Here is a 12525-nt window from a genome sequence, read left to right on the forward strand (position 1 = left end):
CAGTCTTCTGGAAGGAACAAATTAGGATTGAGTCCAACTCACTCCTCCTCACAGAACTACCTAAAATTAAACCATATGACTAAGAGTGTTGGCTAGACACTGGTTGATCTCTGGCAGACTTGGTGCTGTGAATGTTTCCCTGGGTAGTGGGTAGCCCATTAGAGTGACCTCCCCCTCTCTGTGAGGGGGCAGATTCCTCCCCCCCTCCACCGTCTCTGTGAGGAATCTTTTCCTAATGTGCACTGGAGATGCTGAAGCCCGTACCCCATTACTGATGGTTTGATTATTTTTCATAACTCCTGGGTTTCCCTCTCAAGGTTTCAGGGGATGCAGCCTCCTTTTCCCCTAAACTCCCAGCTGAATATTGCCCCATTGACTGAGGAACTACGACAGTACAGCCTTCCCAAATGGCCTAGCTCATATTCAACCCTCAAACACGTAATTTTCCTCCAAAGTTTGAAAGTTCAGGCTGTCCGGGTTCTGCAACGGACTTTGTGGGAACACATCTGTCCTACTATCCTAAAGTTCAGGAATTCAAACGCAGCTTCCCTTGCCCCAAGCGGCAGTGCCTGGGCAGCGGTGCTGGCCCACTACAGCCCCGAGACTGCTGTGGGGTCCCTGTCTGAGGTGACTGCTGTATTCTCCTCCTAATGGTTGTTGCTGTTCCATAGTTTGTGGTGGAGTTTGCCCAGATGCTCTGAGGCCTTTTTGGGTTTTGGGAGTGCGTGGGAGTGAGTTGTGTGTTGATTTGGGTCTGCTGTCACATAGGATTGATACCAGAACCCCTGTGATGTAAGGCTCATTTGCTCATTTGCTTGTTTATTGATGCGTGGCTGAGTGTCTTTTGAGGTTTTGCAGCAACTGGGGTGTGTGCTATCGACTGTGCTTTGATTTCTGTGTGTGTGGCTGAAATTGCATCTGTGGGTGTGAAGTGCCCTCTTGTTTCAGTCTTAGTGATTGCAAGATTTGGTATGGGTTTAAAATTTTCATCACAGGCTCCAGACGGAGGAATACCAAGAAGTTCACCTTTAGATTGTGTTTTGCAAGGCTGGAAAAGGTTTAAAGGTGAACATTTAACAGCTGATGTTGTCTCATGCTAGCCTTGTGTACACTGTGTGTGCTGTCTGTGCACTGTCTGTGCACTCTGTGCACTGTGTGTCTGAGTGGAAGAGGAAAAAGGAGAAGGAGGAAAAAGAATAGAAACAAAAAATGGACTTTTAACAGACACTGGGGCTATTTATTCACTGTTAATTACCAACCAGGAAGAATTAAGCCAAGAAATTGTAAATGTTATTGGTGCAACTGGGGAGGTGTAAAAACAAATTATTATATAACCCCATTAACTTTAAATTTGGCAAATAGTGGATAACACTCCAGTTTTTATATATGTCTGAGTGTCTGGTTCTTCTTTTAGGAAGATACCTGTATATTGGAGCCTCAGATTATATTTGCAGATGGAAAAATATGATTATTGGTATCCAAGACTAAGGCCATTGAGGCAAGGAATTTTATGCTGCAGGGAACACTGGAACCAGACAATTATGGAGGAATATCAGAAGCCATAGAAAATTCAGTAACATCCTTGGTTTGGGCTGGCAGAGCTCCAGGCTGTTCTGACAAGCTCAGCCTGCAAGCATTACCCTAAAACCTGGATCAAAACTGGTAAGGCAGAAACAATATCTTTTAAAATTAGAAAGGGAATAAAGAGTCTAATAGAAAATTGCAGGCAATTTTGATTATTGACAGAATTTGAGTCAGAACATAACACTCCTACTTTGCCAGCTAAAAAGGGGATGGACAAGACCTATGAGAGATCAGTCAAAGAGTCAGGGACATCTACCCTGTTGAAGCCAATTCCTATACCCTGTTAACAGCCCTTATGGAATATCACCAGTGGTTTACAGTGATATTTTTGAAAGGTGCCTTCTTTTTCATGCCCCTCGATAAACAAAATTGGAGTGCTTTTGCCTTTGAGTGGGAAAGTCCTCAAACTGGACAGAAGACTCAGCTTACCTGGACTGTGTTACCACAAGGATTTAAAAATAGTCCAGTGATTTTTGAGAACCAACTGACAAAGGAATTAGAGACCTAGAAATAGAGTCCCAAAGGGTTGGTCCTGCAGTTGATGACATCTTACTAGCAGCTGAAACTAACAGAAATTAGTTGCCTGGAACTGACTATCAGAGCTCATAATACTGTGAAGAGCCTTGAAATGGCAGAGCAGGAAAAAAATGGAAGAGCAGGAAAAAAAGTAAACATATGGACTGACTCGAAATATGCTTCTAGTATTGTTCATGCCCATGGGCTGTATGAAAGGAAAGAGGTCTATTAACAGCACAGCTGTCTCTGAGTAGCTATAAACAAGAAATTGTCCCTTCTTAATGCTTTCCAATTACCCAAAGAGGTGGCCATACTGCGCTGCAAGGCACACCAGTGTGGGGATCCCCAAATTCATGTAGGAAGTAGACTTGCAGAGATAGCTGCACAAGAGATTGTGTAACAAGGCATCTTAGCATAAATACATAAGAAAGTTATTTCACTTCCAGAAGTTAGCCCTGGATATAGTCAAGTTGATTCAAAGTTAACTACTTAGCTAAGATCTGAGAATAAAGAAGGTGGGTGGTTGGTGACTCCCACACAATCGATGTTGCAAATTGTGAAGAAAAAAGATCAGCAAACCCAGTGGGGAATTGATGCTATGGTGATTGTCTATGGACTCAGATACTTGGTGTCTCCATGACAAAAATTATCAGGTCTGTTACAGAAAAAATTGTCGATTTGTCTTAAAAATAGTACTTTGAATTCAAAAAGACTGCCTCCAGGAATTACTGAGAGAGGAAACACTCCTGGGGAGTGTTAACCTGGCAAGTTAACTTTCCTGAGCTACCACACTAAAAAGGATACAAGTATTAGTGGCATTAGTCGATACTTTCTCCAGGTGGCCAGAAGTTTTCCTCTGCTACACCAACACGAGGTTACAGAAGTCACCAAGGTATTCCTCAAAGACATCATACCCATGTTTGGATGTATTCTGATAGGGGACCCCATTTTATATTTGGAGTGTTACAGCAACTTAGTAAGCAGCTGAGTGTTAGTTGGGATTTATGTAGTCCTTGGTGACTGCAATCTGATGGAAGGGTTGAGAGAATAAATCAGAACTTGACACTAACAAAATGTGTCAGGAACTTTGAAACTTTCTTGAAATGGCCACAGGTTTTACAACTAGCCTTGTAATGAATTTGAGTACAGGCCCAAACTAACCTGGAGGTGAGCCCATATGAGTTTATGTTTGGGAGACCATTGCAACCTTCCCTGGGTCCAAGGAACAAACTGGGAATCAAGAAATAGAATATTTAATTTCATTAGGGAAATCCTTGAATTAATTTAAAAGATCTGTCATTCTCTCAGAACCTCTTACCCTACACACTTCTGTTCATTCATTTCAGCCAGGGAACACGTATACATCAAGACCTGGAAATCTGAGCCACTTCAGGAGCACTGGGAAGGACTTTATCTGGTTCTGTTGACAAGAAAAGTGAAAAGAATTAAGTCCTGGATACATTGCACCGAAATTGAAAGGGCATCCAACAAGTGGGACAGTGGAAAACACTAGAGCCCTGCAGCTGAAAATTTCAAAGACAATTCTAAATGAGCAGCAAAATGCATTGACTAATGTTTATGGGAGTAATTTTATCTTTAGGTGGAGGTGTTGAAGAAAATTTAATATTGACATTAATCCAAGGGTTTGGCAAAATGTGTAATCTGTCCAGCATTACAGCCTGCCTCCCTAGCCCTGATTCAGAAGGGGAACATATTCCTTGAGGAATTAGCCTCATAAATCTGTCAATGGTGACTCAATATGATAATCTGACTAATATAATGGTAAAGAAACTTGGTAAGTAAAGAAACTATCCAGAGCCACAGAAAGGGGATTCCAGATTTTAAATAGATACTAAAATGATATTACAAAACAGAATGCCCTTGTATCTATTATTGGCCAAAGAACAAGGGGTTTGTGTATATTAAACGTCGGATGAAGATCACTGTTGCGTACATATCCCAAATGTAACAGAATATCTCCAAAGACAACAAAATAGAACAAATTGCTGACAGAAATGCTGTCCAAACAGCCTCTGAAACTATTTGGCTCAATAGAACTCTTCAAGAAATAGCAGAATGGTCCTTGAAAGGATGGCTGACTGAGGTACAGGAAACCATTATAATTGTGATTATAATTGTAATAATTGTCAGCATTGTTATTGGATGTGTTCACAAAATGATTGACCTTAATCTTGCAGGAATATATGTACTGTAGGTAAAACCTGTGTTGAGACTTATCAAATGGCCTTAAGGAGGCTGAGAAGTTTCAAAGGGGGGAGAATTAATGCCGAAGGGTTAATCTAAGAACAGGGAGTTCTGCTGCACATGTGTACTTTTAGCAAAGAAACAGGGCACACAGGACCTGCTTATTGAGCAAGGATAGAAGGGAGGTAAAGGAACCCTGGAGGGGAATGTGTCTGTCTTAGAAACGTAGCCACAGCCAAAACAAGACTATGAACCAGGTGCTGAACCAGGGAAGGGTTTTATGGTAATGAGCAATTACAGTATGTGTGAATTTCTGGGAATCGTGATGTGCATGCCTGTGGTGAATGTGTGGAAGCAAGGTGCTTGCAGATGATGGGAATGCACGCTGGATGGAGCTGTCCCCGCGGCCCACAGTTAATAATGCCTGTTTCTTGATGCTGCATTGGGGTTGAGAAGTTCTATTTACCTGACTTTCAGTCATTTTTGGTTACAACAGAACTGCCAGAATACCGTCTTTAAATAATACTTCCGACAACACTGTAATGCATTCATTTAAAGAGCTGAATGTGGTTTATAATTGATCTACAATGGCTCTGAAACTGAAGAATTGATCCAGCATGGCTTGCAGGGAGGTTCTGTAAGGGCAGCATTACAATATTTTCAGTGCTCTCTAGGACACTTCCCACATTCGGCTCTCTGCTGGGAGTGAAAGCCAATGTTGTAGTGGTCATGAATAGTGATTCAATTAATGGAAATCTCTTGAAAAGATGACCACCATTCCACTTCTTCCACCATCTTGCTTTATTAACAAGAAGTAATGCAGAAACAATTGTACAAATGCAGCTGTTGCTACAATTAAGATGATGTAGCACGTCTTCTTGGAGAGTATGCTACAGTGACGGAGCACAGCAAGGGCTCTCTGACTATCTTGAGTACATTTTCTATGTTTGCAGCATGCTTCCAGAATCTTTAAATGATAAATAGTGCCTTCAAGTGTCACTTTAACAGAAATTCAACATAGTGGCTGCTGGGGGTTGGTTCTTTCCCTTTTCCTTCTGTGGAATTTTCCTCATTGCCATGCTAAGATACCTGTTGACTGGACCCTGGTGGCAAGGGGGAAAGGGGGAGGGGAGGGAAGAGGGAAACCCCACGAGACTCAAACAGCCAGAAGAGCAGACGGAAGGCTCTGGCTCGGCCCCATTTCCCCCGCGGAGTTCGGATGAGAAGGACGATCGCCGGCTTGCCCCATATCTGCCATCCCAGCGCCAGGAGCCATCCTCACTGCTGTCAGACCCTGCCCTGCTGCCTTCTCGCTTTAACCTGCCACCATCCAGCACTCTGCTGAGCACCAGGACCCACACCGTGAGCGGAGAGCTCTCTCTCCATCTCTCTCTCCCCCTGGGACAGCGCTGCCATCACCCCCAGCCCTCCTGCGGCTCTGCGGGACCCGCCCGCCCCCAGCACCGGGAACTGCAGCTCAGGGAAAAGGTGCCTGCAGCCAAAAAACACTGGGACTGTGTTACTGTTCTGTTTGTGGGTAATTTCATAGCTGTTGTTGTTCTTGGATGTCTTGTTAGTGATACTAGTAATGAACTGTTATTCCTATCTCCGTGCCTTTGCCTGAGAGCTCCCTTAATTTCAAAATCATAATAATCTGTAGGAAGGGGGGATCACATTTTTTTGATTGGGGGGAGGCTTCTGCTTTCCTTAGCAAACACCTGTCTTTCAAACTAGGACAGTGACGTACCTATGACATGATGAGTTTTTTATGTGGGTGTGTGCATTATGACAGGAGGATCAGATTCTGTTGTCCTAGTGATTTAGAGTTGAGATTAACATTTTACTTTGTGACCTCTGTCAAAATGGTAAAACTACCTTTGTGAGTTGCTGAGATAACAAATATCTTGCCCAGTTAACTTGTTTGTTGTTTTTTATTGTTTTTAAATAGCTGTGGAGGTTAATAGCAGGAAAGGTTAGGAACACCTAAGGGAGGGCCCTGCTTGCTTCTATGCTGTTCTAAAACTCCTTCAGCTTATCTGTTGACAAATAATGTAACATTAATTAATATCATGTTTTTGGCATGTTCCAGTTATTGATAGAGAAGACAGTAAAAGAGCCATGTCATCTTAGGATCCTTCTTAATGCTTTTGCTCAACTTTGTGTTGCTTTTGAAAATAATCTGCATCCTCATGCATTGGCATCCTCATGTTTTTTAATACACATGAGCTGAGCCAGCTGCTATCTTATGTAAAAAGAGATTTGAACATCAAAAACTTAAAAGCATTGTAAAAATGCATTTGAAAGCATCTGTTAAAAGCATTATGACATCCTCACCTAAAAATAGTGTATGATGTTTGTGACAAACTATAATCTGGTGAGAAAGGACTTTAATGTTCTCCATTTTTTCCTTATTTAATCATTATTGGTTAAATTTACTCCAAATGTAAGCAATGTCTACATTTGGATTCCCTTTTAACCAAACAAAAAAGGCTCAAAAGCAGTATATTGCTGTCACCTGAGTAAAATGCTGACAAAGATGTAAGTAATGAAAGCTCATTTTAAAATTACTTCTGTCTTCTCCAGAGTTTAGAAATACAAAAAGAATGAAGAGGGAAAGGCAGGAGCAGAAACAGCTTTTGCTCCTTCTGTTAACAATTGGTGCTTTTTGCTGGATTAAGGTGGTAAAGTTGAAATAATAGAAAAGCTGTTATACAGAGTTTGCATGTTTTAGCCTGTCCTTTTGAGGGTGAATTTTGGAATACTTTACTTCACCTCAAGAAGCCCTTAACATTGAACCATAGCTGTCTTTTAATATTTTTGGCTGTAATATATGAATAATGGAATTGGGATCATATTATGGCAAAGAAAATTATAGCTGTTGATACTAAGAAAAAAACCACATGAGAATGATAACAGTTTTCATGCTTTGCAGATTGCAGTTTTTAATGTGCTGCTCCAAAAGGAGTCTGAGGTGACATATTTTTCTATTTCCCGACTTGCTTTCAAATAATTTCAAAACCTTTGTGCTTTTAGGTAATACTTCTGTTTTCAGGAAAATTATGGTGTGGTGATGTACAGTGACCTGGAAATACTGTGATAGGATAAAGAACTGGTGACAGTGGGATTTATGCACATAGATTAAATATTTATATTTTTGTTACCATAGTGACTTCCTTTGAGAACTGATTGAACTAATGAAGACATCATTCTTTCTATGTTTTTTCTCTGTAAATTTTAAGGTATGCTCTTTGAGATTTGTTTTAAAGTTGCAAAACCATTTGTTTTTAAAAGCAGTCCTAAAATAACACAGAGGTCTTGTTTCTTTTGGGAAGGACTCAGGTTTCCAAGGCTTGATGGCTGGTTCTTACTGCTCTAAACTTTGTTCTCTTGACATGTTGGACTGATAGAAAAAATGCCCTGAGGAATAAGCCCCATAAGAAAGAAGAGACAACAGCCCAAAGTGGAATGTCTGAGCACTGACCTGCTAGCTAAACATTTAATGGCAAACTTTTCCTCTGCTGCTCTCATGTGTTCCTTTCTAAACTGTTTGTATGGTACTGGTTTACGTCCCAGATAGCACTGTCCTGGTTAATTCCTCTGACACAGTGTAATATGGTGCCAGCCATGGTCAAAACTTCATTAATCTTTAAGATCTCAAAGAATTTTAACCTTTGACAGTTAACCTTCACAGTTTTCTACAGGTTAAGCTATGCAGGGTTTTTTTTCCCCTTTGGCATGTAGAAGCTGGATTGTATATTGTGCTTGTGTGGACTGTGTTTTGAGACAATGTTCAAAAAACTTAACAGCTAGTTCCTACATTGTTAATTACATCTATTTTAATGAGAGAAAATGAGATGTTATGAATAGATATGGAGAGTACATTAACTGGAGAATATGGAAGTATATGCATAGAATTAACATCTGTAAGTGAAAGACTGGACTACTTCAATACCCTCAATTACTGATTTATATCTGTTGAGCTTTCATAAACTATAAACAATTGCTTTACTGCAGCTTGGAGTGTTGAAATCCCATTCAGCCTCATAATAGCACTAACATCAATGAAACCCCATGCAATTACAAATTCATGTCTAAAATTGCCTTCCAGTGCTTGTTTCATAGTCTGTGTTGTGTCTTGTTTGCATCAGTTCCACTCCCAGTGGGAAGCTCTCCAAACTCCAGAAGCAACTACTGCTTATGGTGCTAATATCTTTGTTGGCAGCTTTTGCTAAATAAGCAGATTAATTTGTTGGGCATTAAACCTGGCATTAAACAGGTCAACAGACATTCTGGAAAAGTTTTTACTAAGCACTGAATGTGTTCTTTCTGTATCAGCTTCTCTGCTGTATCTTCTCACATGTCATGTGAAGCTTCACACACATGTATCCTCTCGCAAATGTCATATCCACCAAAATGTATTAATGGAAAAAGATGCTAATCTGTGTACTCTGACAGATTCCACCAGTAATCTGAGAGTCCTGCATCATGAAAATTCAACAGACCTTTTAAACTTAACATGTAGCCAAGCACTGAAACATGGCTGTGCTCAATCTAGCTATTTATCTAATAGTTTAGCTATTTAAGTGTATCGTACATTGTTTTATATCTGCCACCAAGTGGACCAAAGGCCACATTTTTTTTTTAATTATGAGAATTATTTGAGAATTGTTTTAATATTAACTTGGGAAAATTGTAGAAATTGTGATTCTTCTTGTGGGATATTGTTAAAAAAAGTGAAATCCTTTGAAAAGTCTCTGGTTTGGCACAGTGGCATAAATTTGGGTTTGGTTTATTGTGTTTTTCTGGGGTGTTAATTTTTTTTTGTTTGTTTATTCATTTGTTTGCTTTAGTTAACTAAGTCTGGACTGCTGACCAAAAATCTAATATTTAAATGCTTTAGTTCTGCCTATTTTCCTTCAGGGTAATATGAGTCAAGCGAGGTATTTGACCTCTCTCACTCTATGATAAGTTAAATCTTTAATATGAAACTATGAAATGTATTAACTTTTTCTAAAGACTTTGTTAATTACACATAGTAAAAAATGTAGCTAACCTTTGCATGTACCTGTGAAATCATCAGTCTGTGTAATAAATAAGTTAACATTTAGAAGATAACTGAATTATTAGCACTGAGAGATTGTAGTGACAGGTGCCACAGACTCTTTTTTTCTCCTCTTTGCTGATTACTTTGTTTATTTTTGTACTGACTAGGATGGCTTATGTAGTCATAATGCTGCTGAACAAATGAACCTCAGTCACGAGTTGAGTAGACTGTGTATTGTTTTCCCCTTGCACCACCCCAGATTTTGAGGAGGATGCCAGCAAGCTGTTACAGATGTTGATATGTAGAGCAACTGTTTTTAGCATTTAGACCAGAACAGAGAGTAATTTCTGTATACACTTATCATGTCAATTGATAACAATGGCTTATAAAGATAAAAGTTTTGTAAAACATTATCTGAAATAATGTACTAAGGTTACTTTCTTAGTTTTAGTCTTTCTTACAGATCATGCCATTCAAACCCCACATAATTACGAGAACAATTGTATGTTTGCAATTCCAAACTAGGTTAAGCTGACTGTTGTTTGTGTCTAGTTTTACCAGTCATTATATTGATGCAATAACTGACACCAATGCAAAATAAAAAAAAGTTTAATTAAATTTTTCCTAGGGAATTCTGCTGAGTTGGTTTGCTGTCTTACTAGGTGAAGTTCTTAATTCCTAAAAGAGAGGTGGATGTACATGATCTCTTTAATTAGGTCATAAAACAGATGATAACTATGTTGATATGATATTGAGTTTCACATTTGCATTGCTTATCAGTCTGAAACATCTGTGATTTTCATTTTTATCAGTATCAGTTTTTGTTGAGATTAATATACTTTTTCTTTAACCATAATTTTTCTTTGGGGTGAGGTTGCTTCTTTGTTCTGTTTTTCTATTATTTCATGTGTCAGTTCTAACTTTTTCTTTGTTTGGATAATGCTGTCCAATGTAGTAAGGCCATATGTTATAACTATAGACACTATTTGTTAATGACAAAGCAATTTTTTTTGGTGTTAAACTTTAATGTTCTGAAATGAAACCTGGATTTGATTTCTCTGCTTAGATTGATTATATTTTGGTATATTTGTCAGTATAAAAAATGTGATGGCTATTTGTAATACTAGTAGATATGCTTTGCAATTTGAGTGTTATATAATTCCATTTTTCTTTCATTTTATTGCCTAGGTCTTCAATAATTCATATCCTTTTAAAATGTTGTGGATATAAACCACAGCTATTTTTACTCTTTGTAACATAGCTTACTGTATTTTACAAATTCAGTGTCCCCCAATAAGAATTCCCCTAAAGAATTTCATATATAGAGAAAAAGTAGGCAACTGTAGGCTTTGCATTTAATTTGTTTCTGTCACTGCTTTTCGGTGAATCTTCTATAGAAAGTACTGCATTTATTAAAGCTACTTTCTACTATCCCTTCTTTGATGAGCTCTTACCTTTTATCCAGACTTTCTCAAGAATATTATTTTTTTTTCTATTAATATGCATATGCATATGCAGAATATGCATTTGTCAAAACTGAAGTTACTTTTGGAAAAGGATGATATATATGAATTAATTAACTTCAAGAAAGAAAGAAATCATTCAAACCCATGCATATTTGTATTCCACAAATAGCTGATAAATTTTTCTTTAGTTTTACAATGGAAAAATTATGCTGAAATTACCAGTAGTACTATTGCTTTAAATGGTCAGGTTTGGGGGGGTTTTTTGCCTAGTTCAGGTTTATGATACACTCTAAGACTTTCCTTATAGCTTTGTTTGGACTGGATCACACTACCCATCCCCAAAAGATGAAATCCACTTTGTTTAGTTTTTCAGGGTATGAAAACAATCCTCCTGGTATTTTTCATATTCCCTAAACTCACAGCTTTGTATCTCACAATTGTACTTTTTCTCTATGTTCTCTTGCGGGAATCCCCCTGGTCTCTCTGACCTGCCTCAGCTAGGTCCTGGTCAGAGATGAGGGAGTTTTCCAGCATGGACAAAGATAAAAGACCAAAGGAGGCTCTCCTTCCTGGGATAATCCAAGTTTATTGTCCTGAAGGGTTTCAGGGCGAGAAAGGGATCATGGGAAATGCAGGACTTTTTCAAACCTTGGTAAAGGGCGGAGGAACCCCGGGTCACAGCTGATCAGGGCTGGCCGGTGGGGGGAAACGGGGATGGGTTAAGGAGAGAGATAAACCATGCTACAGAACATGAGAAGGGGAAACAGAACAAACCATTTTCAGTGCAATATAAAACCATGAGTGTGCAATACAACATCTCCACCTTTTTTGTTTAATAAGTTAAGAGAAAGGCATCAGGTTCATTTTGATTCAGAATATGATAACTTGGATGAGGTTCATCACTGGGTTGAGTGGAAGGTAGGTTTTTTTTCTAAAAGGAAAAAAAAAAAAACCATTTTTTTAAAGCGTATTAAAAGTCAGTGTGTCTGCCGGAGGTAAACCAAATTTTCAGGAAGATGTTTTCTCTTCTTTCCGGCAGCGTCTTCTCTTTGAAGCTACTGAAACTTGCTTCTCATCCCCTTTTGCTGGAGCTGGATTTTTGGGGACAAAAGTTTTCACCCACTTCTGGGGAATCCACCGAGGACCTGAGGGAGTGGATACACATTCATAGCCATGCCCCCAGGTCAAGCTCATAGGGACCTTTGGTTTCCCAAGCTTCTGGGTCCATATCAAGACTGGTGGACGCTGGGACAATTTGAATTGATTACCACTGTTAAAGTGATGAACCACAGGTGGACTCATATTTTCAAAGGAGCAGTTTAGAAAACTGATAGTAAACATGGCTTTACAGAGCTTCTGCTGTGGAGACATCCACAGAGTTGAACTGCTCTGTCTAGCCAGGATCTGTTTGAGCATCTTTTGGGCAAGCTCGATCATACCTTGGCCTGTAGGGGAGTGGGGGATGCTAGTTTTATGTTCCACTCCCCACTGCTGGACAAATTCTAGGAACTCCTTGGATGTATACACTGGGCCATTATCTGTTTTGATTTCCCCAGGGATTCCCCAGCACTGAAAAGACTTCTACTAAGTGTTGTTTGGCATGTACAGCCCTTTCTCCTGCATGGGCAGAGGCATAAACCGCCACTGAACATGTATCAATGCTCACATGAACATATTTGAGGCGATCAAAACTGGGAATGTGTGTGATGT

General features: G+C 39.4%; 1 protein-coding gene across 1 annotated transcript in view; it reads left to right on the top strand.

Annotated features, from left to right (window-relative positions):
• Positions 1 to 626, top strand: part of IMPG2 (interphotoreceptor matrix proteoglycan 2) — a 70267-nt gene extending 69641 nt beyond the window's left edge. The window contains exon 22 of the mRNA XM_062514868.1: positions 456 to 626. Within this exon, the coding sequence (XP_062370852.1) occupies positions 456 to 626 (171 nt within the window). The remainder of the gene's footprint in view (positions 1 to 455) is intronic.
• The last annotated feature ends 11899 nt before the right edge of the window (positions 627 to 12525 follow it).

The sequence above is a fragment of the Cinclus cinclus genome, chromosome 2 (assembly GCF_963662255.1).
Source record: "Cinclus cinclus chromosome 2, bCinCin1.1, whole genome shotgun sequence".
In the NCBI taxonomy this organism is placed as follows: domain Eukaryota; kingdom Metazoa; phylum Chordata; class Aves; order Passeriformes; family Cinclidae; genus Cinclus; species Cinclus cinclus.